Here is a 25,927-nt window from a genome sequence, read left to right as displayed (position 1 = left end):
CTGCAAAAACTGGTGCCACATACAAACATGTTTTAATTTGGTAACCCAGTTGTAAACAACACTGACTGACCTTATTGCGCACAACCTTAACTTAAACGTGAGGATAGACAGAACCAAATTCTACAAAAACAATTTGCCGTAGAGCACTCACAACAACGGGAGGGGGGACAAAACCCTTTGCTTAAATATTTATCCACAATCCATCATGTTAAAGTAAGAGCTTGTTGAGTGCGAGTGTAAGACTGTGACCTGATCCTGTGACCCGTGGCAGAGCAGCGACCACCACAATGTGCAACATGCAAAATCAGTGATATATTAAGTTAATACCTGCTGACCAATAAATCAACATTTATATAATAGATGTGTTTTTACTTTTCTTCTTCGGCTTCTGCAGCCGTAGCACAGCCCACCAACGAGGCGCACGCGCTGTTTTCCCTTGCAGCAAAAGGAAACATGAGTCAGGACAGGGTTAATGAATGTCACAGAGCAGTGACAACATATGTGGTGACACTCCTCATCCTCTCAGCATGGTACAATCTCCGCAGTTAGGGTATCATTCTGAGAGAAAAAAAAACATCCTTCATAACCATGCTTCAGAACATCTTAAAACAAATTCATAAAAAATTCAAAAGGATGTACATTTGAAATGCAGATTTGGAAAATGATTTAGATTCTTAAAATGCCTTCTAACACCAGTCCTGGTCACAAATGCAGTCCCAAATCACAGTAACTCTAACGGCCCGTACACACTACAGGCGTCAAAAAAGGCTTCCAACGCTTCGCCCATTCATTTGAATGGGGTGACGTAGGATATTTTCAAAATTCGCCGAACTGCATTGTGGGTAGCATGGCAAGGCGTTGCAAGCCTCGCGAGCGTCTATCGGCGTCAAAAGTTCAACAATGTTCAACTTTTGAGGCTCGAGGCTAACCCTTGATGTAAAGAATGGAACCCCCTGCTCTCCCAGAAAAAAAAAGCCAAACTACTGTCCTCATAGCAAGAACCTTTTCTGACCCCATATAAATTTAACACAGTCCCTTATAGCTATACTGTTAGCTATAGGGTTGAAAGAAACAACAAAGCTGTGGTCTTGGTGGCATGTGCAATATAGCTCAACTGGAAGCTGCTTTATTCTGGAAAGATGCATACATACTGTACATATATACTAGTGCCACAATAAACATAGAAACCACACTTCCTATGGAGTTACAGTAACCCCTCAGAAGTGGTCGTACAGTAAACATATCACGCTGTACTCAGCCCTATAGAGAGGCTCTCTGTCTGCACTGCAGTGAGAGGTTTGATGCTGGCTTGCACTCTGCCTGGTGTGACCCCACCCCTGGTAAATACAGGGTTGGAGGTTTCCTCCGTGGATAAAAATACACTTGCCTCTCAGCAGAGGGGGAAGAAAAGTCAGACTTTTCTCTCCTGTGGCAATTGTGCACAAGTAACTAAAAGACTTCTACACACAAGTACCTTTTTTGTTGTAGATTTTCAGAGTTGTGACAAATCAGGGAATTAAAAAAGTTGACTGAGTGTCACAAATTACATTTTGTAGAGGTGAGCAGAAATGCTGGTGATTGTCTGTGATAGGATTTTTAAAGGTTGGTTCAACTTTGTCTTGTGCTTTTTTCTGTTATGTTTTGACTTCTTCCTGCTTTTGTCTTTTGTCCTTCATGAGCTCCCTTACTTACAAGCTGTGACGTCATCATTATGTAAACATGTTTCATGCTTGCAGAGGCATGTAACTGACACAAGTACGGTCTCTGACCACCTTTTTACAGAAAGTTTGTCAAGACTCACCAACAGCGTCTATCTCAAATGTGCACTAAGGGCTTCCTGTTTGGAGAAAATAGTTTTCTACTGGTTGAACTGAACAGGAAAAGGGATTCTGAGTTACTTCCTTGTTTGAACTAGAAACAAACTCTATTCAAACTCCATTGACTCCAGACCGGTGAGTAATGCATCAAGTGTATGATTCATAAGAGCCATTTTGATCCTGGTGGTTCTGTTAAATGTCACTTGCGGTGCTTATAAAAACAAATAAATTACTTTTCTGTTGACATTTAGTCAGAACAACATCCCAACATGTTGTGATCATAATTGCATACGTTCTGAAGTTTGTTGATTTGATCTCTTTACAGAAACAAGAACGTCAATGAAATCTCCTCAGAAACTCAAGTTTTTGAAGAAAATAATACGAATATATTGAAAAATAACATGAGATCCTGTCAGCTTCTGTCATAGAATGAAGATATTGCAGCACGTCATACCTGAAAATGAGTCACGTGGAACAAGAAAGTCAGGGTACAGGACTGAGAGACGTCTTCGACATAGTGATCAAAGCACCGCCGAATCGACTGCTAAGTCTGACATTCCAGTTGGGTGAGTCTCCGCAAGATCATATCATACATTCCCTATGTCTGATCGTTCTCCAGAAAGAGGAGCGGGCCCTGAACAAACTCCAGATGCTGAAAAACAACTTCCTTGCTCAACTTCTGGCTGAAAAGTGGCAGATGAGTGCAGGCAAATTAGAAGATTTTGCCACTCGTTGTGGTCATTCGCAAGAGTTTACAGGAGAATCTTTGGCACTGTTGGCTCGTATTTTCAAGGTTTTATCAGAACAGAGGCTTTGTGATACAAGTCTGAGAAATCTGGCGTATAAGAGAGCCCTTTCAAGTGACAATCAGGAAACAAGCAACTGTGAGTACCTGGAGTACGACAAGTTTAGGGAGGAAGCTAAAGTTGTCTGTGGGCCTCAGTTTGCAGAGTGGTTGAGCTCTTCGAAGAAACCGATGTCTGACCAGGATCCCCATGGCCCCCCGGATAAAGAAAGTACAACTTTAAAAGTAGACCTGTCTCAAGATCAGTGCGAGAGAGCTTACAGTCTGCCTAGTCCACTGCAGGCGACCTCTTCAATGCCCTCATATCCCACTCATCTGGAGATAAGTTTACCCCCAACAGCCTCATACAACAGCGTTACCCCAGAAACATCAGGTGCTTCCGAAATAAACACCCCTGCCCTCGTTGTTGGTGAATCTCAAACCTCTCAGCCTGAATCCAGTGAACCTCCGATGTTTGGTGCGAAGAAACCCTTAAAGATGGAGGGAGCCGCAGAGGGCGGTGAGTTGGACAGTCTTATCACTCGCAAAGAGACTCTTCACCAAACCTCCAAACCAACCACTGAACCAACCTTTGCATTACCCACCGCAACCAGTCATTCCAAGATGCCTGCTCCAAAGGAAGTGCATGAAAGTGAAGGTGCAGAGTTGGAGGAAGAGCCAATTTTTTACGCTTTTGTTATCTTCCACGCAGCTGAAGATGCAGATGTGGCTGAAAGCATGAAGGAAAGGCTGGAAGAGGTCATTCATATTGAGGGTGCAACTTTTTCTGAGGGCTTTGCTGTTCCAGGGAGGAGCACTCTGAGGAGTGTGGAAGATGCTATCAACAACTCGGCCTACATTGTTCTGCTGCTTACCCGCAACTTTGACCGCATGCAAATGATGGAGGCAGACTCTGCTCTTGTTAACTCCATATATAAGACACACAAATATGGCACAGTTATTCCTCTCCTGCCAAGGGAGAACAGCCTGCCTAAAGATAGCTTCCCTATGGTTTTGAAGACAATAAATACACTCGACGAGAATAGGAACTTTGAAAGGAAAGTACGAAGGGTATTTTCTCCAACGCAAATTAAAAAACAGAGGGCAATCTGGAATACAGAGCAGAAAGTGAAAATGCAGATGCAGAGACAGGAGACTCTGAAGAATTTAAATAGGTACCAAAAGCAATTAATTCGTGAGTGTACAAAAGCAGAGCTGCTGCAGAAAGATAACCTGAGGCTTTTATTGGAACAGCAACTTCACCTCGGCACCAGAGGGCCACCAGAACAGCCACACATCCACATTAATAACGCTAAGTACATAATGATTGGTAATGACTCTCGAATGAACGTTGGTTCGGATGGACATGCAGACACAGATGATTCAATTAACAGAGATGAAGACTGCTCCTAATATTAAGATGTGTTAATGCCAGGGTCTAAATGTCACTGTGTGCCGTGCTGTGTACATGTGAAACAGGTCAAAGTCTCCACTCAATTTGAATCCTGGTTTTCTAATAATCTTTGGAGGAAAGAGACGTTTTCTGGGGTCAATATATTTTGAGAAACTGAGAAAACCTATGGTCTGAACCCTAACATATCAGAGCTGTAAAATGTAAACCTGTTGGTGAAAGACAATTCTATTCAGTGACATCTTAATGATTTCAGGAGAGCTGTAAAGAGATCAGATCATGAATAAAGCATCAGAGGAATATTTAGCAGAGGACTGCCATCTACTGACCGAAATGTGATGTACAATTCCTGATCCCAGCAGCTGTATGATCCTACTGAAGACACCAGGGAGCAGCGTTGTCCTGCGCTCTCTGTTGCCCTTCACAAGATCTCTGAAGTGCAGGGTCAACCAAATGCATCACTGTTTTGATATCTGAAAGCTAAAACAGATTCAATAAAATCTTAAATTTTAATATTTTCCAACATGTGTTTTTTTTTACGTGTATGTGCATATTTTAATCATTGTGTAAGGTACAGTTTTATATTATATTAACTGTAAAACTAAAACGTTTTTGGTGATCCGATCAAGTTGTAAAAACTTTAAACGATAATTATGATAATTTCTATCCTTTAACCTCGAAGTTTATTTAGATTTTTTTTAATTCTTCCGAATAAATTTACTAGTTAAGAAATATTTTTCCATTTCATGAGTTTAATTAAAAAAAATTGTTTTTAAAGAGACACACTTTTTTCCAACGATAGGGGCATCCTATTTGTTTGCTTATGTCAGCAGGCTTGCTATTGTTATTCAGTTTGAACACATATCTAAGTGCAGGACTTTTCAGCTTGCGCATATTGCCCTTACACAGGATTGACTCTGAGTGGGGTTGATTTTTTTTTTCTCCTGCCCATATCTGTGCATTGCACTGACATATTTAAAAAATATAAAAAACTGATCTTGCCTGTTTCATTTTTGTAACCCCTCTAAATCTAAATATTGTAACTTTGCACTGTACTGAAGCAAAAACAAGAACACGAAACGTTGACGGTTTGCAGAGACCCATGAGGTGGAATATGAACTTAAAACTCCCACTGAAGTGTCTAAATTCTTACCGAATACAAATTATGTGTCTACCAGAAATATTTGTTTTCAAAATCACCATTTGTTCCCATTTCTTGACATCTTCAGGATCTTAACATAATCTGTGTATACCAATCAGCAATATTACAATTATAAGTCCCTAGCTTTGGTTCACATTTAGTTGCAGAAAATCAAAAAATTTAAATATCATGATAAAAGATCAATTACCAAATAAATAGGTCAAATTCGTTGTTTATGACATTTCAAACAACAGAAAACAAAAATAGTTGACTGATATGCAAATTGTGTAGTGCGCCTTGTAGTATTAACCATACATTTAAAAGTGTATAAATAAGTATTTCAGATGTAATATAAAATAAAGAACACACAGCATCCTAAATGTAAATTATGTGTCTGCAAATCAGCCAATCGTTTTTAACTGGAGGGTAACATTTTGTAAATACTTAAAAAGGTTGTTCCTTTCTTTTTAAAACAATATCTGGGAATTAGCATAGAGGGAATTATTCATACAATCCCATGCTGGATGCTGCTCCAGTCCCCTCGGTTTGTGTTAACATGGTGGTGACTTCTGACTGTCAGGACGGAGTAGACTGGGTGGGTGGATCGCGCATGCGCAGTGAGCTCTATCCTCCTATCAGTGCCGCAGGAAAAGCGCAGAGAAGACGCCGCGGAAAAAGATAGGAAGGAGGGAGAGGGGAAAACAGTTAGAAAAGAGAATAAATAACAACATGGAGACAAACAGCGTGGTTAGTTCCTGTGTGAAACTGTCCGCTGGTGTTGGGCTGTAGCTCTCCTCCTTTGACGCACAGCTGCTCCGTTATGTCGGACAATCTGAGGAGAAAAACGTCAGGGAATAGGGGAAATCTTCAGAAATCCTGCTGCTAAACTGCGCCGTGCTGTCTAAACATCTTCTAAACTGGGGATGGTGCTGCTGTAAACCAGGAGCACCCCAAAACTCGTCGTGATCTCCAACCCAGGCCACGCTCAAAGTTTTTTTTTCTTCCATTTTTGTCAGCTGAAGGGGACATTTTGCTGCATTGAATTCCTCTGGACGGGATGTCATCCGCAGTCAGGACGAATTCCTCTGGCTGACTGATCCTACAGTGTAGCAGGGCTCCAGAGAGAGAGAAGATGGGAGATGCGACAGATGACAGAGGGATGAGGAGGACCTTCATCGTCCCTGCCATCAAGAGCTTCGATCACTACGACTTCACCAGGGCCAAGATCTCCTGCAGCCTGACGTGGCTGGTGGCCAAGGCGTTCGGCTCGGGTAGGTGGCGCCTCTTAATCGTTGTCATCTCGGGATTAAATGAGTGGAACACATTGTGGAGATAATCATCTATATGTGTTATAATGTGGACTGATGTCGTGTTGGACCAGGGGGAATATTTAGTATACAGCAGCTTGTAATCAGACACTCACTGTCAGACAAACCCAATTACACTTCTTGATGTTTCCTCCTTGTTATTATAAATAGAAACACTTGCCATATCTGTATATCCTGTGAAATAGCAGCAATTGAAGAAAATGGTCACTAAAAAAAGAATAATAATACATTTTATTTGGAGGAGCCTTTCATAACACCCAAGGACAATTCATAACATATTTAAAAACAAGGTGTCCTCTTTATCCTTGTAGTGACATACTTCAAACTTAAGTAAAAGTATTTTAGGCCTTTTACATGCATTTCTGCATTTTTCTTTCCATGTATCTACCTGGGGGTGAGAGGTCATATCACTGCTCATGTCACAGTGACATTGATCTAACCTGTTGCTTGAATTATGCTAAGTATCCCCACCATAAGTGAGAGTAAAGCTATTATATAACACTCTTACTAAAGAGATGTACTGTTTGATGATCTGTGTCGTAGCTTCACTCAAAGATGTCTTACAATTTAATTAATTTTAAGGAAAGCAAGTTTCCAAACAAAAGGCACAAACATCCATTCACTACTATAATTTGCAGCCGGAAAAAAACATTACCTTATGACATATGAAAGAAATGGTGAATGGTGTTCAGAAATACAAATACACATTATGTCAACTGGTGTAAATGCTTTGTCATTCTACAGACAGATTAAACCGACTGGCTCTGGGTGTATATCTAATGGCTTCAGGAATAAAAACAAACTTGTTTTTTTTACTTGCAGCTAAATCGTAATCAAGATGTTGATGAATGCTTTTTTAGAACCCTCAGTGATGCATTAGATATGTTTATTTTTACTAACCAACAGTCCAAAACTCAGACATTTGGTTTACTATCACATTCGACGAAAAGCAACAAGAGAATCAGGAGATGGGAATAATCATATGTTCTACAAACTTTTCTAAAGTGGTTTATCTTGTGCATTTTGCCACATCAGAATATAGTCAATAATCTTCATCACATGTTCCTAATGTTGTATCTCAAATGTTGTGGCTGGCTAAACATTTAAAACTCAAATCTTCACTATTGAGAAGCTCAAATAAGGACATTTTCTGTATTTTGGCTTGGAAAATTAATTGATTATCATCTTAATGGATTTTTTAAAAGGTTGCCAAACAGTTAAGTGTGGGTGAACCAATTGAGTAATTGTTTCATCTCTACTAAAGTCCCTTGTCTGCACAGTATAATAGCCAGTTATATGGATATGTGTGTCAGTAACTATTCTTCATATATGTATCCGATCTCTGGTTTGTATCTGTCCTCAGTGTACTTTAGCGGTCTGTCCTCATAAAGACTCCAGCCTGCTCTCAGCCCAGAGGTTTATTCCTGCTAATGAATGCTTTAAACAGCTGCTCCTCCATGTACAGCCCTGTGAGTCTCTAAGTGGCCACCACACGGACAGACAAACCTAGAAACCACACAGACAAACCTAGAAAGAGAGAGATCAAAAGACAGACCGCTGAATCACACCCATTGATCCAACAGTGAGCGCCAAATAGAGCTGCACATGACTCACAGAGAGCATGACATGTTGGAGGGACATACAGGACAGCAACATGATGTAGTTCAACAAGACCTGCAAACTGCTGCCGCCTTTTATTCTCATCCCAGTAGTGACACAGTTTCAGCTCCCAGAACTGTGGCCCAATTCATAACCAGTCCTCACGGCCTTGTTTGGCCTAGTTTGGACAGATGAGCGATGATTTGAATTTGGTGGAGCTCGGATGTAACAACTTTCAGAGAGATGGATTGTATAAGCCCAGTTGTACTTACCACAGATGCACAGTGTGCAGTAGGAAATACTAATATGGAACCTTATATATCAAAATGGTTTACAGTAGAAGGGCAGAGAAGACACTATATAAAAACAAGCAACACAGTTAAATGTACAACCCCAGAGTAAAAGGTTTGGAATCAAAAGAAGGACAAAGAAAACAGATGGCTTTTAAGATGCTTTGTAAAGATGTAGTCTGATAGTGGTGAGTGCTTGGTGTGTAATGAATGTCAAAGCTTTACTGACTCCACATTTTTGTCTTGATGTGTCTTATGCTGGCATCAGAATCAAAGGGCTTCTCAGATTTTAACAACGGTGCTTAATGGCTGGCCTCATGTAATCAAGTCATGTTAAAGTTCACACCAAACATGTTTTAAAACTACTCTGCTTTAAGTTTTGTGTGCCAGATTTTCCATAACAATTAAAATGTAGGTGTTCAACACTGTTAGAATTACATCTACTCGCTTTCTCTTATCGAATCAAATCTAAAATCTATGAATATGCAATATTCAGTTCAGAAGTTAAACTAAAGGACAAAAGATGCCTCTAAGCCAGAGGTCTTCAACTAAAATTCAACGAGGTCCAGTTAGAGAAAATCTCCCCATGCAAAGGTCCGGAACATCAAAATGTCTAAGTTGCTTCATGAATTAGTGTGATATATATTGAAGTGACCTGTAGCTTTATCAACGTCTGTATGTAATCAACAACTGACTGCCAATCAAATAAAGAAAGTACAATTAAAAAAACAACAATATTTATTGTCAATTAACATTACTTAAATACTGTGGATATGTGTAATGTTTAAATATTGAAGTTAAAAGTATCAATCTGGTACACTTTGAGAGCAACATTGAGAGATCTATGGATACATCTCTCAACACCCATATGAAACAGAACTGTAGCATATTTTCCTTTTTGGATATTTTACAAATCACTCCCCTTTTAAACTCTATTCTTGTTATTTTTAACAGCTTTTTTGTTGCTGTCATATAGTATTTTATACCTGTTTTTCATTTAGTCTCATTAATAACTATATTGATCATATCAAGGTGTGCCTTAACCTCACTGAGCTGAGGTTATTTGAGCCTCTCAGGAGAGAGCTCTCTTCCACCTGGTTGTAGAAAAGCTCTTTAAATTCGTTAGCATAGCTAGCTAACCAGATGCTAATAACAACAGATCGCCACTGTGCTTACAACTAAAGACACAGCCACGCAAAAACTGCTGTATGTGTACGGCTCCTTATGGGAGCTCTGCGTATGGGTATTGCAATATTTTAAGGGCTGGAGCGGCGTTCCCATAGACATATAAAGAGTAGACGCCGCATCGACCGCTGCTGCCTATTGGCGCTGACGAGCCGTGGGGCCGCCATCTTGGACCGGTCACCCGCTCCACTCAGTGTAATCTGTCTGGCAGGCGCAATGAAGTGTCAGCGCATTTTATAAATCATAACTCGCTGAATACAAAACTGATTTTCACGGGGGGGGGGGGGTTCTGCAAACGTCATATATGTAGGCATGATACCGGACACATGATTCGGCGTATTTTAATATTCATAGTAGGCTTAACAGCAATAGAATATTCTGGTATTTGATAGCCTATGTTATGTATGATAGGTATTTTGCAAAAGACACACGATATATAATATATACACACACACACATAAAAAAACACTAATGGTCTATATATGATAGAGAAGCATATTGTGTAGGCCTATACTCAGCTATTTTAATAAGTTGAAAAATGAAGAAACAATAATACATTATACATAGACAGAAGTTATATATCAGTAAAAATGAATATCTATGTCATAAAAAATGAAAATGTACTTCTACATCTATATAAAAAATGTAAATGTTCAAGTTAAACACAAGAACATGACACCACCCCGCCCAAACCATATTTACACAAAGTTGCTCATGACACCCGAATGCCCCGTGCATGCGGCTCCTCCAAAGCATGACTGAGAACCTCTCTCATATCTTTGTCTTTGGGAAACCATCAAAATAAAAACGGGAGATTTGAGAGTCAACACAAAAACATTTTAAGAAGGAGGTCAAGCTTATTTTCTTCCTTCTCCTTCCTAGATAGATTAGATTAGATTTTAGATTTAGATTAGGACCCTTTGTGTTTCAGGTGACAAAGACTTCGTCAGGTAATATGCAATGGGAGCCTTCCAATGTCCGTGTAGGCCAACCACCATGAACACAAGAGCCTCAGTAGCAGCATCGGTCTCATTGTTTCCATCACCCATGTCTACAAAAGCAGACATTGACTGGTTATGTGGATTATATTGCACATGTTTTCTGATGGCCATGTCATCCAACATGAGTGAAACACATCCATATTTAGCCTGGTCGTCCTGGCATCTTCTCTCCAGCATATCCAGCATCATCTTGTTCAGGTCAGGCTTGCCATCCACCGAACACAGCCACCTGTAAAAAAATTGAGAAGTAGCTATTTAACGTACTTGCAACCGTAATTTCCAAAAATGAAATTGAACAACATTAAGACTACCTTTTTGTTGTAGTCTCTCTGAGGTATTTGTATGCCTTTGGACCATGTAGATGGAGTGTGAGGGCACATTCTCTGTGGTCCTTTGAGTACTCATGGCCCTGCTTTGCCTTCAAGTCTATTTGAAGATCTGAAATTGTATGAGAAAAAATTAATAAGTCCCCTTCATATAATAACAAAGGAGTTTAATAAAGAGTGTAAGAGTAAGATGTACATGAATTTCAAAGTGCTAATTTCATCTTACCTGAGTAGAAATCAAGCCTCTTTGAGTTCTTCATTAATGAGGTTCTTTTCCCTCAAATCCCCCAAAAGAGTCCTCACTGTGGTCTCTGCCCTCTTTTCTCTAGCCATGGCATTCTTCCTCTCTCGCTCTCCACTCTCCACTCTTGCTAAAGCTTCATTGAGTCTGGCCTTAAGAGCAGTAGGAGAAGCAGGCAAGACATAGCTATGATCCTAGTAGAAAGAGGGATGAACATGGTTTGAGTGATGTTTCACTTCACACACATCACTTTGACACAACTAGAGTATGGCCCACATTCTTTCTTATAGTCATCACCTGTCAAAGCCACTGCCAGCATCGTGTGTGTGTGTGTGTGTGTGTGTGTGTGTGTGTGTGTGTGTGTGTGTGTGTGTGTGTGTGTGTGTGTGTGTGTGTGTGTGTGTGTGTGTGTGTGTGTGTGTGCCAGGAATGCATGTTCAACATGTCTTCAATTGTGTGTGTGTGTGTGTTTATTTGTGAGTGTGTTTAATATGAGTGGCAGCAAACAAGAGAGATTTTACTTTGTCTAGGACCATTATGATATGATGTTGAAAATAGAAATACTCACATCATTAGGCTGAGGTTGTGAGTGTGAGGTTGAAGCTTCTGGGTCGTCCTGAGGGGCCACAGACAGGCTCTCTTCAGCTTTTCTGGAAGTAGACGTAGTCCTGCCCTTTTCTGGCTAAAATGAAAAAGCAGAATATCGCAGAATATCACACACACACACACACACACACACACACACACACACACACACACACACACACACACACACACACACACACACACACACACACACACGAAGATGGAGGGAATAACACCATCTCTGAGTCGGACAATCTGTCCTGTCCTGTCAAACTCGTCCTGCTTAAAATGCTCACTGCAAATCACGGATGACTCGCTTGCAGTGAACCCTTCCCTCCTCAAAGCAACTTCCCACTTCTTTCTCATATCTTTGTCTTTGGGAAACCTTCAAAATAAAAACGGGAGATTTGAGAGTCAACACAACAACATTTTAAGAAGGAGGTCAAGTTTATTTTCTTCCTTCTTCTTCCTAGATAGATTAGATTAGATTTTACTGTATTCATCCCACAACGGGGACATTCACTTGTTACAGCAGCGATTTATAAAGTCTCAGTTGGCCATGAACATAATGTTTGCTGGCTACGATTTCGCTGGCGGACATCAATACAGTACAATAATATTCTATTTACAAAATACCACCAATTATAATGTTGAATCTTACTTGTGAAAAGTAATCCCCCGACCCCTGTTCGCAATCGTCCGCCGATTTGCACAGCAATATGCTGCACAGTGCTCAGGCATCTTGAAACCTCTGCTGTCTATGGGTAGAATGTCTGTAGGATGACCGGTCCAAGATGGCGGCCGTATTTCTTGCGCCCCAGCAGCCAATGCGGCGTCTACTCTTTATATGTCTATGGGCGTTCCGGTGCTCAGCACTCCTTTCAGACGAGACATATACCACGTGAAGACACGTTACGCTCGTGTTGTGTTCATGAACCTGTCCGTGGCCAGGAAAAACAGGTACTCGCTTGTTTAATTATTTTTGCGGTCTAGATTTCTTCTTCTTTTTTGAAGTTGTCCGTCTGTCGGACTGACTCCCTCCCCCCCACCCCCAAAACGAAAACTCTTCGGTTCTCCACGAATTACACAAGTCACCCAAATCAGCGTTAAAAAAGCGGGAGGCGCCGAAAAATCCCCTATTAATGTATTGATTATAGCTCCGGGTCCGTATATGTCGGCGTCTGGGTCCGCATCCGGACCGCCTGTTGCCGACCCCTGCTCTAAGCCATTCTCTGTTTGTTTATGTGTGTGTGTGTGTGTGTGTGTGTGTGTGTGTGTGTGTGTGTGTGTGTGTGTGTGTGTGTGTGTGTGTGTGTGTGTGTGTGTGTGTGTGTGTGTGTGTGTGTGTGTGTGTGTGTGTGTGTGTGTTGGAGGTTTAACGTTGTATATTGTATCACGACTGGCCTCCAAACAATCACATGTTAAAGGTCCCATGACATGCTTTTCTGGTTATTACCCGTCCCCTTGTGTGTTATGTAGCTTTTTATGCATGTAAACGGTCTGCAGAGTCACAAACCCTCAAAGTACACCCTGTAGCGAGTAAAACTCTAACAGAAAATACCTGTCTGTGTGGCGACGTAACCATGCCCAAATGGACCCCTAGTTTCCACCGGGTCCGTCTGCGGCGCGTTGCGGCTGCGCCGCGGCGTCCACAAGGATCGCGGCCACTCTAGTCAATGGGTGCTATTCCACCAGACGCGCCGCGTTACGGCTCAGAAGCGTCCCAGAAGCGTCTCGCCGCTGGGCTCCGCTCGAAATAGGATTGAAGTCTATTTTTCAATGCGACGCAGCCGTAAGGTAATGTCAGGCAGGAAGTGGAACAGTGACAGCATCCGGCCCACCCCACAAATAAACTAATTTGCAGACCTCCCTTCACATCACTACATCGTCTCCACAACGACACGCACAATGGACGACGAAGTTTTTATATTGGAAGTGGAAAAACACTTGATTTTATATGACACAACAAATCTTTTTTACAAGGACAACACCAGCGTTCTCCTTCGGTTTACAGGCACTGTGTGTAAATTATATAGAATAATTATGATGATGAATGCATTTTTTTTACCACTAAAATACAGCAACCCATCTTTGATTCATGTTGTTTTTAACTGGATTATTACAATTATTATGAATTATGTCTGTAGTCTACAACACAACCAAATAGGAAATAACAACAATAAACACGTTTTAAACAGACAAAAAAATAAACCATTTAACTACGTAGCCTACTGACTTTCTTGTAGAAGGCAAGGCAAGGCAAGGCAAGTTTATTTATATAGCACTTTTCGACGCAGGGTAATTCAAAGTGCTTTACAAAAAAGAAATGAAAGACATTAAGCATTAAAAAAGAAAAGCTAATAAAATAAACATTAAGGAAAAATACATGGATAAAAGTTACAGTGCAGTCTAGTTCAATTAGAAAAAGTACATGGATAAAAGTTACAGTGCAGTTTAAGATATGAAAAGTTCAATTAAAAGCAGCGACAAAAAGAAAAGTCTTCAGCCTGGATTTAAAAGTAGTAAGAGTTGCAGCGGACCTGCAGGTTTCTGGGAGTTTGTTCCAGATATTTGGAGCATAATAACTGAACGCTGCTTTACCATGTTTAGTTCTGACTCTGGGGACAGAAAGCTGACCAGTCCCTGAAGGCCTGAGAGATCTGGATGGTTCATAGTTTAGAAGTACAAATGTCCAGGAAATATGCCCAAATCAACAAGAACTGCGAGCCGGCATGCACGACGCTCCGCTTCCGTAATGCTCGGTAGGGTATGACCAGGGCCGTATCCAGGATTTCCTAAATACCGTCCAAATATGTTAGGGGGGTTCTGGGGATACCCCCCGAGATTTTGGGGATTTTCATGATCTAGTTAGGTGCTTTTTAAGTCCTGTGGAGGGTCACACATTGCATAATATATTGATTTCAAACCATGTCAGTGGGCTGACAATGTCAACATAAATTATTTTTGAAAGTGTAATACATAAGAAATTAAGAATCAGTTGATTGTTACTATTAATGATCTGCACATGCAGAAGAGGCTAAAATGATCACAACACATTGTCAACATTCATTTTCCATGTCTCTCTCCTTTCCATAACCTGCAGCCTCTCTTCCATCTTCTTTAGTCTCTCTGTCTTCTTCCTGTTCATTACTCTCTCTGTCCTCTACTCTTTCTCTTTGTTCAATCTCTCCCTCGTTGTTCACTTTTTGCTCCTCCTCACTTGTCGCTCCTGCCAGTGAATTAAAAGCAATTCAGCTATTTAGTTCATTTCACTTGTTTGTTTGCATTCTTTTTTTTTTTAAATCTGTTTTGTTTGATTCTCAAAAGAGAACAAAGATGTAGGCAAATTGTGTTTTATACAATTGTATGTTATTATGACATCATAACTGCAATATATGTATGTTGTTTTACAATTATTCCTATTGTCTATATTGTAAATGAAGACTATTGTTATAGATGTATAGATGGATAGATGGATAGATGGGGTTATTAAGCCTACATTATTTGTGTGTGACTGTACCTGCAGTTCCTCCCTGACTTCCATCACTTTCTCTCTCTCTCTTTCTCTCTGCCTGTCCTGTCTCTTCCTTACCAAAGCTGAGCTTCGACTGACGTAGTATTTTCATTATATCTGAGTCAGAGCAAAATCCAACGAAAATCTCGGGCTGGTTTCGGGGTGGGTTTCGCTGTGTCTCACTGTCTCGCCGAACCCACGCAGCAACCAGGAAATCACACCAGTAACCCAGCTCACACTGTCCGCTCCTCGCAGCAGCGAGCCTCGCAACGTCCCGCCAACACGGCACCCAGACCCCACGCAGCATTCTCATCTGTTTGTCATTACTGGTGTCATTTTCTGGTTGCTAACGCCATTGTAACACATAATCACTGATGTTCCGCTGTAACGGTGGTGGACTCATTTAGGACAGAGAGTGAATACACATACTATACAGAGATGCTGTATGAGAACAATGTGAGTTTGGAAAATTGCACAATTTAAATCTATTCTAGTAGACCTCAACAATGGAATTATGATCAGTAGAAATGGCCATGACATGGGACCTTTAAGTGGGTAAAGACAAACTTCCCCATTGATGTGTGAAAACAGCTTTTTCAGGCTTTAAGAATCAATCCATGAACAGCTCTTATCTTTTTTATTTTGGGACTAAGCTCACTCACTTTCTGGCATTTGTTTACCTCAGCCTTGGTTTAATATAAAGGCACTCAACAGCAATATGTGGTACCATTTGTAGTTTTAACCCAATCTGAATGGTGAGTTTACACCAAATGGTTATATCAATCAATCAATCAATGTTTATTTATATAGCCCAATATCTCAAATGTTACATTTGTCTCAGTGGTCTTCACAGTGTGTACAGAATATCAGTATGACAATACGACACCCTCTGTCCTTAGACCCTCACATCGTACAAGGAAAAACTTCCTTATATCACATAACCAGCTGCAGCAAAGACGCAGCGATGATTTTATCTGGACTCGTCTGTGTTACTCAGATCTCAGCAGTGATGTAACCAGCGCCACAGGTCACCAACACTAGCCTTTCATTCGCTCTTTCAGAAGAGGCCATTAGATGACTGAATGTGCAATTGTCCATCAGTATAACATAACACAACTAAAACAAAACATGAGGAACAAAGAGAGTATTCCCTCTCCTGCCATGGTGGAAAGAATACTGGTTTTCCTCTACAGCTATAGAGGGAAGGATTATTAAAATTAAATCAAATAGTGATTGGCTTAAATGTAAAAATGCATACTAGACCTTTAGGTTTTGATCATCTAACAGCTGTGCAGTGACTTTCATGACTTTGCTTCAAATTACGTCTACTAACTAAGACAGTAGGAAAATAAATAAACATTATCACGATAGTAGTACAATTCTATGAGAGATAGTTTGTAACCGTTAGCATCCAACGTAGCTCAGATAGCAGAAAGCGTTTGTTCAACCTCAACGCTCTTATATAGGTGTTTTGACTGCAGTTGTAAAAGCCGACTGTACGCTCGCTACCTGCCCAGCACCAAGTGACAGAGAGGCTTGTATACCAGCTTATTGGTCAGTAAAGTGGATCATTAGCAGCTAAATTGCAAGATAGTTCAATCAGTTGTTGCTAGAGATCAAAAAAGGAGCTTTAAGGAGAGTTCATTTTGGACAAACATTCATTGGTTGATAAGAATAACTGCTCCAAATGAATGATAATGTTGATCTGTAACTGCTGGTTGTGTTATTGTGAACAGTTGAACAAGTTAGCCATATTAGTTTAAACTCTGATCATTTGTCAGTGTTAAGATCACAGCTCTTTCCGCTGCAGCCGCATCACCAAATAATCTGTTACGGCAGCAAGAATTTTGTGTCATCAGGTTCATCTTGTGATAACAAATTGTAAAAAGTGGGATATCAGCACTATTTCACATGGACATCGAGCAAAAACAATGGCCCAACAACACATAAGACAAAGCTAATTAACTCAAATCCAATCTCTGTAGAAACTTAAGAAATTGTTACAGAGTAGCAACCCATATCGCTGACTGAATCTGGTTGGAGCAGAGATAAACAGTGTTGCCCGTGATGTTGTGCTGAGCTGTGATCCCAAGGGTCTCCAGTCTTCTCCGTGCCTGGACTTCCTGTGGCAGCTACTTCCTGTCTATTTCCTCTTTGATGGCCAACACAAAGGAGAGGGTTTTTACTTGACGAGGCAGATTTGTATTGAACTCGAGAACAACTTGCTATGTGTGCCATTGCTGTTCTATTTAGTCATTTTAAAGGATTTGATTAACCTTGAAGCTTTAATGTAGTTTGATTGATCAAGTGTTAACTGCCATTATCTGAAAAAAGCTTGTGTCTTTGGGAGAGGGATTTCCCTCCATAGAGTGTACTGTAACTTACCATTTCTAACAACAGAAACATAATTACTTCTTGGCACATTGTATTCTCAGAAGCTTCTTTAAGTACAGATCCATTAATCAGCTTTATAGACAATCTGACAAAAGTTGGATTGATTTAATATTTGTGAATAGACACAGGAGGGCTTGTTATGAAGTACTGTAGACGTTGATGTGGTTAAACATCTGCCTGTTGCTTTAAATATCTCTTTCATCAAACAGCGCTGGGACGTGGTAGGACTCTGACCACAGCCGTTGGAAAACTGCCATAGTTTGATCACAAGCTTAATGGATTTTAAGCTTTAAATATTTAATTTTATGAGGTTGTTTTGTCGAGCTTTTTTTTCACCTCTAAAGTGTTGTTATTTTGGAGAATTGAAGAGCGTAAAGCTATACCTCTAAGATGGATTCCTTCATTCCTTTGTTTCCTTCAGGGTGATTCACAGAAAGGCAGAAAGGAAATGACCCCACACACCAGGAGTACACACTCATACTGAAGCACGCACTGCCGTAAAAGTGTGTCACCACACACACAAACACACAAACACATACAAATTCCTATACAATGGTATTATCTAATAATAGATACAATTCATATGTAATTTAATGACAGACTGGTGACTAGGATAGTACTACTCTGAGTCACGGCATGTGGTTGACAACAACACATAAAGACAGAGAGTGTGTGTGTGTGTGTGTGTGTGTGTGTGTGTGTGTGTGTGTGTGTGTGTGTGTGTGTGTGTGTGTGTGTGTGTGTGTGTGTGTGTGTGTGTGTGTGTGTGTGTGTGTGTGTGTGTGTGTGTGTGTGTGTGTGTGTGTGTGTGTGTGTGTGTGTTCTTCAAATCAGACTTACTGGATGAGGTTACAGGATTAGAAGGTACTCCATGCTTTGTAACATACACTACCACACACACACACACACACACACACACACACACACACGCACACACACACACACACACACACACACTGTGTGATGATGGTGAAATCTCTCCGTGGAAACTGTCTCACCTCTAACTGAACTCATTTCGCTCTAAAATATACTTTTCTTTTACTTCTTTTTCATGGTCAGGAGGTTTTGTGGTGCAAACCATGTTTTCGGTGTGTTTGTGTGTGATTATTTGTGTGCAAAAAGCTGGGTGCGACCATGAAGGCGAGGCTCTGAGCTACAGTGTGAGGGAGCTATAGCAACAACAACAGAGACAGTCAAATATAGAAAGAATAGTAGCTTTTTTATCGCCTCCATGCATTCATTGTTGGCTTCTCTGGATGCTGTCTGAGCAACAATGGAGCTGGAGAAAAGAAGAGGCTTAATGGAAATACAATCAGCTTTATAAGGGATGCACTATATGGTACAATTCACAATTTAGTGTTTTAAAAAAGAAGAAGTTCATAACCAGTAGTTAATGGTCATCTGAAGTGAAGATAATGTAGTTATTATTCCACTGTACCTAACCAAATCGAATTGACATAGCAACTGTTTACACCACAAAAACAAAGAACAGTTTAAACTCTTCAAATGTTCATTTATTTATGTACTACAACAAAACACGTATATTGTAAATTGCAATCCTGCTGTCATTTTCTATTGGAGTGTTTAGCTGCGGTTGTTAAGTCATTAAAAGGCAATATAACTCAGATTTACTGCCAAAGTGTATCAACTTAAATTCTATTATTGGAATAGTACCTAACAATATGACTTATCCCATCGGATGATCATTTATCATTCGAGTCGTATTGTAAATCTAACCCTCTCTGTTTCTCTTCTCTCCGCTCAGACGCAGTCCCAGAGGACCTGGTGGAGCCTCTCTACAGGGACCAGTACAAGCAGGAGCACCTGAAGCCTCCGGTGGCCTGCCTGCTGCAGTCCGCTGAGCTCTACTGCCGGGCGGGGAGCCTGATCCTCCGCAGTGATGCTGTCAAGCCGTTACTGGGACACAACGCTGTCATCCAGGCCCTGGCTCAGAAAGGCCTGTACGTCACTGACCAGGACCGCCTGGTCACAGAGAGAGACCTGACCAGCACGCCCATACACATGGTGAGAGGTAGCTCAGTACAAGACTGAAAACATCCACATTGTTCTGAGGGTTTTACATTTTACAGTACAGTCTAATTTAGTTTTTTTCCCTTTTTTTCTTATTGTTCACACTTAAACATGCATATATGTTAGTAACCGTGGTGATAAGATGGGATCCCTGCATTTACATCTCCATCTGTTCTTCTGTAAATTCACACATAGGCTCACACACACAAGAATATGAACCTGGGCTACAGCTAAGGATTTATTTTCCTTAATTGTCTATAAAATCGTGAAAAATATATGAAACAGAGAAAAAAAAGCAGATGTACTATAAAAACAGTGAATGTTACTGTGTGTTTTGCTGTGTCTTCTTTCATGGGGAGTGAGTAAGTTATATGATAGTGTGTTTGCATGCACGGCTACATGTGTCCGACTGTTTGACTGTCCTCTAAGATCTGTCCCGTTTGGGGAAAACAACCGCTAATGACGGGTTTCCTATAGCAACCCATTACTCACTGTTTAGACAGTTCCTGGCAAACGTCCCTCAGAGATACTCTGGTAGTATGGTGTCAATACTGTGTGCAGCAATGAATGGACGGACATAAAAGGACTGCAACATGCTATTATTTAAATTATTGATTTTAAAATGGATTCTTTTTTTGAATATCAGAGTGGATTTGTTTGCAGGAGATAAAGACAATGGCCAAAGTAATGCACACATATTGCTAATTTGGTCAAAACGGGTCCAAAACACAAAGATGTTAAGTTTAAATGAAATATCCTCTCATCGGGGAGGCTTTCAGAGCACCTTTCTGAGCATTTTCGCCTGATAAATGAATCCAGATATTATCATGACGTTGATAGATTTGTGTTGATTGCCTAATTAGCTCGTTGTTTTGGGTCTAAAATATAAAATTGCCACTATTTACTGAACATGATTACAGTGAAATAGATTTGTTATGTTGTTTGAGTCTGGCTGCAGATCCATACCCACTGCTAGCACACACATGGCTGGAGTCCGGGTACTTCTGCTGACAGCAAAAGGTGTCTGCATTGCAGTGCACCCTCTCTCCCCCCCCCCCTTCTGCGCTCACTCTGTCTGTCTTACTATTTCTTTCCTCCACTCTCTGTTTGCCACCTTCCTCTCTCCATATCCCTCTTCTTCTCATTGTCTTATTCTCCTCTCCTAGCCCCTACCTCTGTCTCCTTCAAACTCTTATCTCTGTGAATTAGATTACATTTTATAATCTCTAATAGAAGATTACAAATATGTCACCGTTTCTCTCTCTGATGTAGCCAGTATTTCATTTGCCCTCTGCTTGTGTTCTCTTATTACAGCTTGAGAGGATGATTTAAAGTCAAGAGTGCATTTTTATGTGTACGGTTGATTGTGCTCACTACACCACTCATCCATTGAGGTTGTCATGAAGGTGGGGATGATGGATGCCGATTAAAAGCAGCACTTAATGTCCTTTCTCACCTTTCAATTTGCATTCGTCTCTCTTTGTCTCACTGTGCAGGGCCGGTGATTTAGAGTTTTAGTGACAGTTTTAAGAAGACAAATGGAGCCTGTAGCCAGTCGACTATTGACCTTCATTTGTGTAACACAGCCTGGCAATTTAGTTCATCTACTCGTCCTTATTGTGGCTCTGTGCCCTTCTGAAATAATCTGATTGGTTCGGCAAGGTGGAGGGACTGCCTCTGTGTGTATTTGTGGACTCAGCAGGATAATTACGATAATTCATAGCGTGATCGTGAAAGGCTTTTCATTTTGGGTTATGGTATATCTTTGGAGAAAAATGATGACCTCATGGTTTTCCAAATACTGTGCAACAGAATAATAACTCAGTAAGAGAGGAAAGGGAGGAGGAGTGTGGCAGTCTGTCAGAGGGTGAATGGATATACAGAGAGAAGGAGGAAAAATATGGAGTTTAGCAGCGGCCAATTGGCTGCAATTCAGGAGGAAGCAGGAAAGTAGAGCAAGAGAGGAGTGGAAATCTACAGTAGGATGAATGGAAAGGGGGACATAGGGAACAGCTTTGGAAAGGCAAGAAGGAAAGACAGAGAGAAGAAGGAAGGTATTTCCTTTTTGGCAGACGAGGCCTCATGCGTGTGCCAGAGAAACAGTGGAAAAGGCCCAGTGTTAATATGGCCATCTGGAATATGGGGGCGAGAAAAGGGAGACGACTAGGAGAGGACGAGAAGAGAAGGAGGAAAGGAAAGCAGGGAGGGTTTGAGGAAAGGAGGAAGACGTGATGTGCAGTACTGCAGCACAGTGGAGGGTGGGGTCTCACATTGAGGCAATGCACGTCTGGTGCACAAATGAGAGCCCCCACACACAACACACACCTCCAAAGAGCTGTCAGACCTCCTGCAGTGTGCTCAACACCTGTGTGTCTTTTTCTAGTTGTACTTTCCTGTTCCTCACCGACCTTTTTATAATTTCACACACCATGCCCTCTGAGGGTTGAAATGCAAAGACAAGAGGGTGGCGGAGGAGAGGGAGCCGTAGCGGTAATTACATTTTCCTGCAGAGGGGCGTGTACCCTCGACTAAAAGCCTCCTGCTCAATAGCGCTGAGAGATTTGGAGTGTGTAATGCCTGTGTGTGAGAAATATAGCAAGAGTGGACGTTAGATCTAGTGGCAAACACTACACACTAACATCTCAATAGAGACAGACATGTCGGTGTTAAGTTGTAAAATAAAAACTCTTGCGGTGCTCAGATTTGTCTGAGTGTGTACCTGCGCTGAACAGACACTTTGTGGAGAGAGAGGTTACTTTGATTATCTGTTTGCTCAGCTGTGTTGTGCTAGCCTATAGATGCCTTTGATCAAGGACCACACACACACACACACACACACACACACACACACACACACAAAGCGATACACCAGCAGTGAGGATGAATGCTGATGCACTGCAGCTCTTTACCACTCTTTATGACCAGTATCTCCCATTTCCACAGCCTTATAAGGGGCGTCTGTCACTGTGAGGGGTTTAGATTTGCCTCAGGACACACACACACACACACACACACACACACACACACACACACACACACACACACACACACACACACACACACACACACACACACACACACACACACACCAAAGGTCTTTCTGAAGTGATAATAGACAGCACATGGCTTTTAAATCTATGTTATAGTGTCAACAGTCGCCTTTTTTCCTTTGGATATGCGAGCAGAGGCCCCACATACTCAGTCTGTCTCCTTCTCTGTCTCCTTCACACACCCATATGTACACATGCACATGCACTTTAGTTCTCCATGCATTGTCCTATTAGAAGCAGTGAGAAAACAGTGACGCAGACAAACATACACAACACGGTGACGAACAATAACCTGGTAAAACTAAAACAATCTTACACATTAATAATGGTAACAATAAGACATTATTTTGTACCTAGGGATTGTATGAAAATGAATTGGAACTGTCGGGGGCTGAACACGATGTTTCACTTTTAACAGTGTTTTTGTTTTTTAATCTCTGCATGAAATGTAAAAAATTACAAGTTGTGGTTTGTCCTTACCATTTAAATGACTGTGGCTTCCTCCCCCAATGCTCTGAGAACTCACACCTTAATAAGCTTCTTAACAATATTAAAGATGTAGTGCGGTTTATGCAAATTAATTCAGAAAACCTTCAATCACAGCAAAAGCTCAGTGTGATCATGAAAATGGAGTTTTCTGGATCTGCAGCTCCAGTGTAAGCTGCTTGGGCCTCTCTCTCTCTCCCTCTCCTTCTATCTGTCTGTCTGTCTCACCCTCTGTCTGCCTCTCTCTCTCTCTCTCTCTCTCTGTCTCTGTCCGTCTGTCCATCTGTCAGCCACACTGTACCCTCGGAGGAGAATGCATGCAATGTCAACAATCTGCCAATATCCTGAAGATGCAGGAACAAACTGTGTGCAGACTGTTTCTTAGACAGCCTGCGATCCAAACAATCATGTTTACCCATTTAACACGCTACAACTGAAGCATTCAATACAACAAACTGTTTGTCCACCAGCATGTACCGTTATACACGTCAGCACTGTTTCAGCGTCTACAAACAACTGTAGTTTACAATAACATTATTTAGCTATTATTCCTTTGGTAAAATCCACTAGATTTAATGATGAAGAACATCAGATGACACATAAGTCCAGTTTCTCATTTTTCTCCACACTTATTTCCATAAGAAGTCTGTAAGAAGTTTGTGTCTTCCAGCCATATTTCCTCGGTACACACTGTCTGTGTGGACGGGCAGATGTAGAGCACCAGCAGCAGTCCAGAGTACATCTGGATCTGTTGCTGGTTTCTTTGGGAACAACGTGGTCACTCTGGCTGTTACAGGAGGCTCTGTGGTTAGGAATAGTCGCCAGTACGGGAGAAATCTCACTGCTTGTTTGTGTGTGTTGGTATGAGTCACCTGGAGCTCCTAACATTAGGTGTTTGTTTATTAATCACACACACACACACACACACACACACACACACACACACACACACACACACACACACACACACACACACACACACACACACACACACACACACACACACACACACACACACACAGAGAGACAGAGTGTAGATGTTTTTGAGCTGACCCGGTGGTATGACAGGAAAGGGAAGGAGAGGTCTGTTGGTCTGGCCGGTCTGGAATGGGATCAGAAAGGCTAGCAGAATGTCAAGCTTTGTGTGCTGTAGGTGTTGAGGGCTGGTAGGCCATTAGGTAATTTGTGCGCTATAAAAGTAGTGCTATGTACAGACGGTTAGGAGTGGGATTCAGACGGGTTGGACTCTGTTGGGCCTGAGAGCTTACCTCACCTAAAATGAAGAAAACATGAGAAAATGAAGAAAGACCTACAGTACACCGATTTGAGAAGCTCACATGAAAAATACATTGTTATCATATGATCCAGATATTTTTGCACTCATTTGCTGTTAACCTAGTGTTTGAATTGTCTTCTTATTATAATATCTTAATCATGCAATCACAATGACGAATAGCAGAATTAAATGTATGTTCAGATGACAACATGGCATCAAACTTGTTCTACAACAGAACGTGTGTGTGTAAAACGTTTTAGTCTCCCACGGAAACATACAGAGCCCCTAAAGGGACATGGGGAAAAAAGAATCGCCTTTTGGACAGATAGTTTCAGCAACTTTGATTCTCTAAAGATAAACTTCAAAGGATCCCATTTAGCTGAAATCTCAGGAACTTCCTGATGTCCACAAAGCTGCCTCAGTTAAAATCCCAAGACAAGAGTTTGGAGGTTTGAAGCATTATAGATTTGTAGGAGTTGTAGGACTGATAATAATGTAGGGCAAACAAACGGAGGAAGGAAAGACAATTTGATTAAAATTGAAATCCATTGAGATTTTGTATTTGTTACTGGCTCTGGGGGTCTTTGGTTTTAAGATTCTGAAGCGCATTGTCCCATGTTTTGAGTACATTTGTATTCCTGTACACAGAATATCCCATCATATTTCCCAACTCTAATCCTTTCCCCTTTTCCAACAGTGCGCCATGAATTTGATTTCACAAGAAATTACTTCATGATTAATAGTTGCTCAGTCATTTATTTTTAGAGCCCCTACTTGAAAGTTGTAATGTTGCAGCATCACGACACTACATTTGAGTTTATTTTTTCCTTGGCCTCTGTAAGTGGATTCCTTACACACAATGTCTGGTTGGAAACACTCCAGGAAAGGGAGGTGGAGTGTAAATGTTGGATTGTTACAAAATGAGGAGATGTGACATTTATTAAATGTGTGTTGTAAAATTCTAATTGTTGTCCTTTAGATGCTCTTTTGGATGGTTTTTGCAGCTGTATGCAAAAGGTTAAATCCTTCTTCTTTTTTTTTAAGAGAACAAAACTGATGATCTTTTATTTAATGAAAGGTTTTAGGCAACTCAAAAATAGAAAGTGTTGCTCCATAGTCAAAGTCATGCACAGATATTCACAATATGGAAACATAAGGTTTGGCCTTTAAGTTTGATGCTTTCGAAAATAATTGTACATTAATCCTTGCAATGTCCTTATGTCTTTACAGAGTTCCCACCTGGCCCTCATTGATACCCTGATGATGGCGTACACTGTGGAGATGGTGAGTGTGGAGAGGGTGATGTCGTGCATCAACAGGTACTCCTCCGCCGACCCCTCACACGGTGACGGACACATTCAGGAGCTGCCGTATGACACAGAGGATGCTATCGCCACCTGGATCAACAAGGTACACACTCACCGAGGATCATGTTGTGTGCTCATAAAACCACAAGGACATGTGCTTT

At 41.1% G+C, this 25,927-nt stretch overlaps 2 protein-coding genes and 1 long non-coding RNA gene across 6 annotated transcripts in view; 2 read left to right on the top strand and 1 right to left on the bottom strand.

The window, feature by feature from the left end:
• The first annotated feature begins 1,708 nt into the window (after positions 1-1,708).
• Positions 1,709-4,525, top strand: ticam1 (TIR domain containing adaptor molecule 1). Of its 2 annotated transcripts, none has more exons than XM_034105254.2 (2): positions 1,709-1,952; positions 2,234-4,525. In XM_034105254.2, the coding sequence occupies exon 2, from the start codon at positions 2,278-2,280 to the stop codon at positions 4,012-4,014; it is 1,737 nt and encodes a 578-aa protein (XP_033961145.1). In that variant the 5' UTR covers positions 1,709-1,952; positions 2,234-2,277; the 3' UTR covers positions 4,015-4,525. The 2 variants fall into 2 exon arrangements, with proteins under 2 accessions (XP_033961145.1, XP_033961144.1); XM_034105253.2 differs by having other exon boundaries at positions 2,143-4,525.
• A 1,143-nt stretch (positions 4,526-5,668) lies between these two features.
• camsap2b (calmodulin regulated spectrin-associated protein family, member 2b) overlaps positions 5,669-25,927 on the top strand; it is a 39,805-nt gene continuing 19,546 nt past the window's right edge. The window contains exons 1-3 of one of the 2 annotated variants that reach the window (XM_034104296.2): positions 5,669-6,424; positions 19,382-19,641; positions 25,690-25,869. In XM_034104296.2, the coding sequence (XP_033960187.1) occupies positions 6,286-6,424; positions 19,382-19,641; positions 25,690-25,869 (579 nt within the window). In that variant the 5' untranslated portion in view covers positions 5,669-6,285. The remainder of the gene's footprint in view (positions 6,425-19,381; positions 19,642-25,689; positions 25,870-25,927) is intronic. The other variant, XM_034104297.2, reaches the window with a different exon arrangement.
• Positions 9,690-11,845, bottom strand: LOC139435535 (uncharacterized). 2 transcript variants are annotated; one of them, XR_011644780.1, is made up of 4 exons: positions 11,692-11,845; positions 11,109-11,317; positions 10,868-10,994; positions 9,690-9,759 (listed from the first exon to the last, which is right to left on the bottom strand). It is a non-coding gene; the product is annotated as an uncharacterized lncRNA (long non-coding RNA). The 2 variants fall into 2 exon arrangements; XR_011644779.1 differs by lacking the exon at positions 9,690-9,759 and adding an exon at positions 10,157-10,785.

Source organism: Pseudochaenichthys georgianus, chromosome 17, assembly GCF_902827115.2.
Source record: "Pseudochaenichthys georgianus chromosome 17, fPseGeo1.2, whole genome shotgun sequence".
Taxonomy (NCBI): domain Eukaryota; kingdom Metazoa; phylum Chordata; class Actinopteri; order Perciformes; family Channichthyidae; genus Pseudochaenichthys; species Pseudochaenichthys georgianus.
Note: the sequence above shows the minus strand (reverse complement) of the source record. Positions and strands in the feature narration are given on the sequence as shown.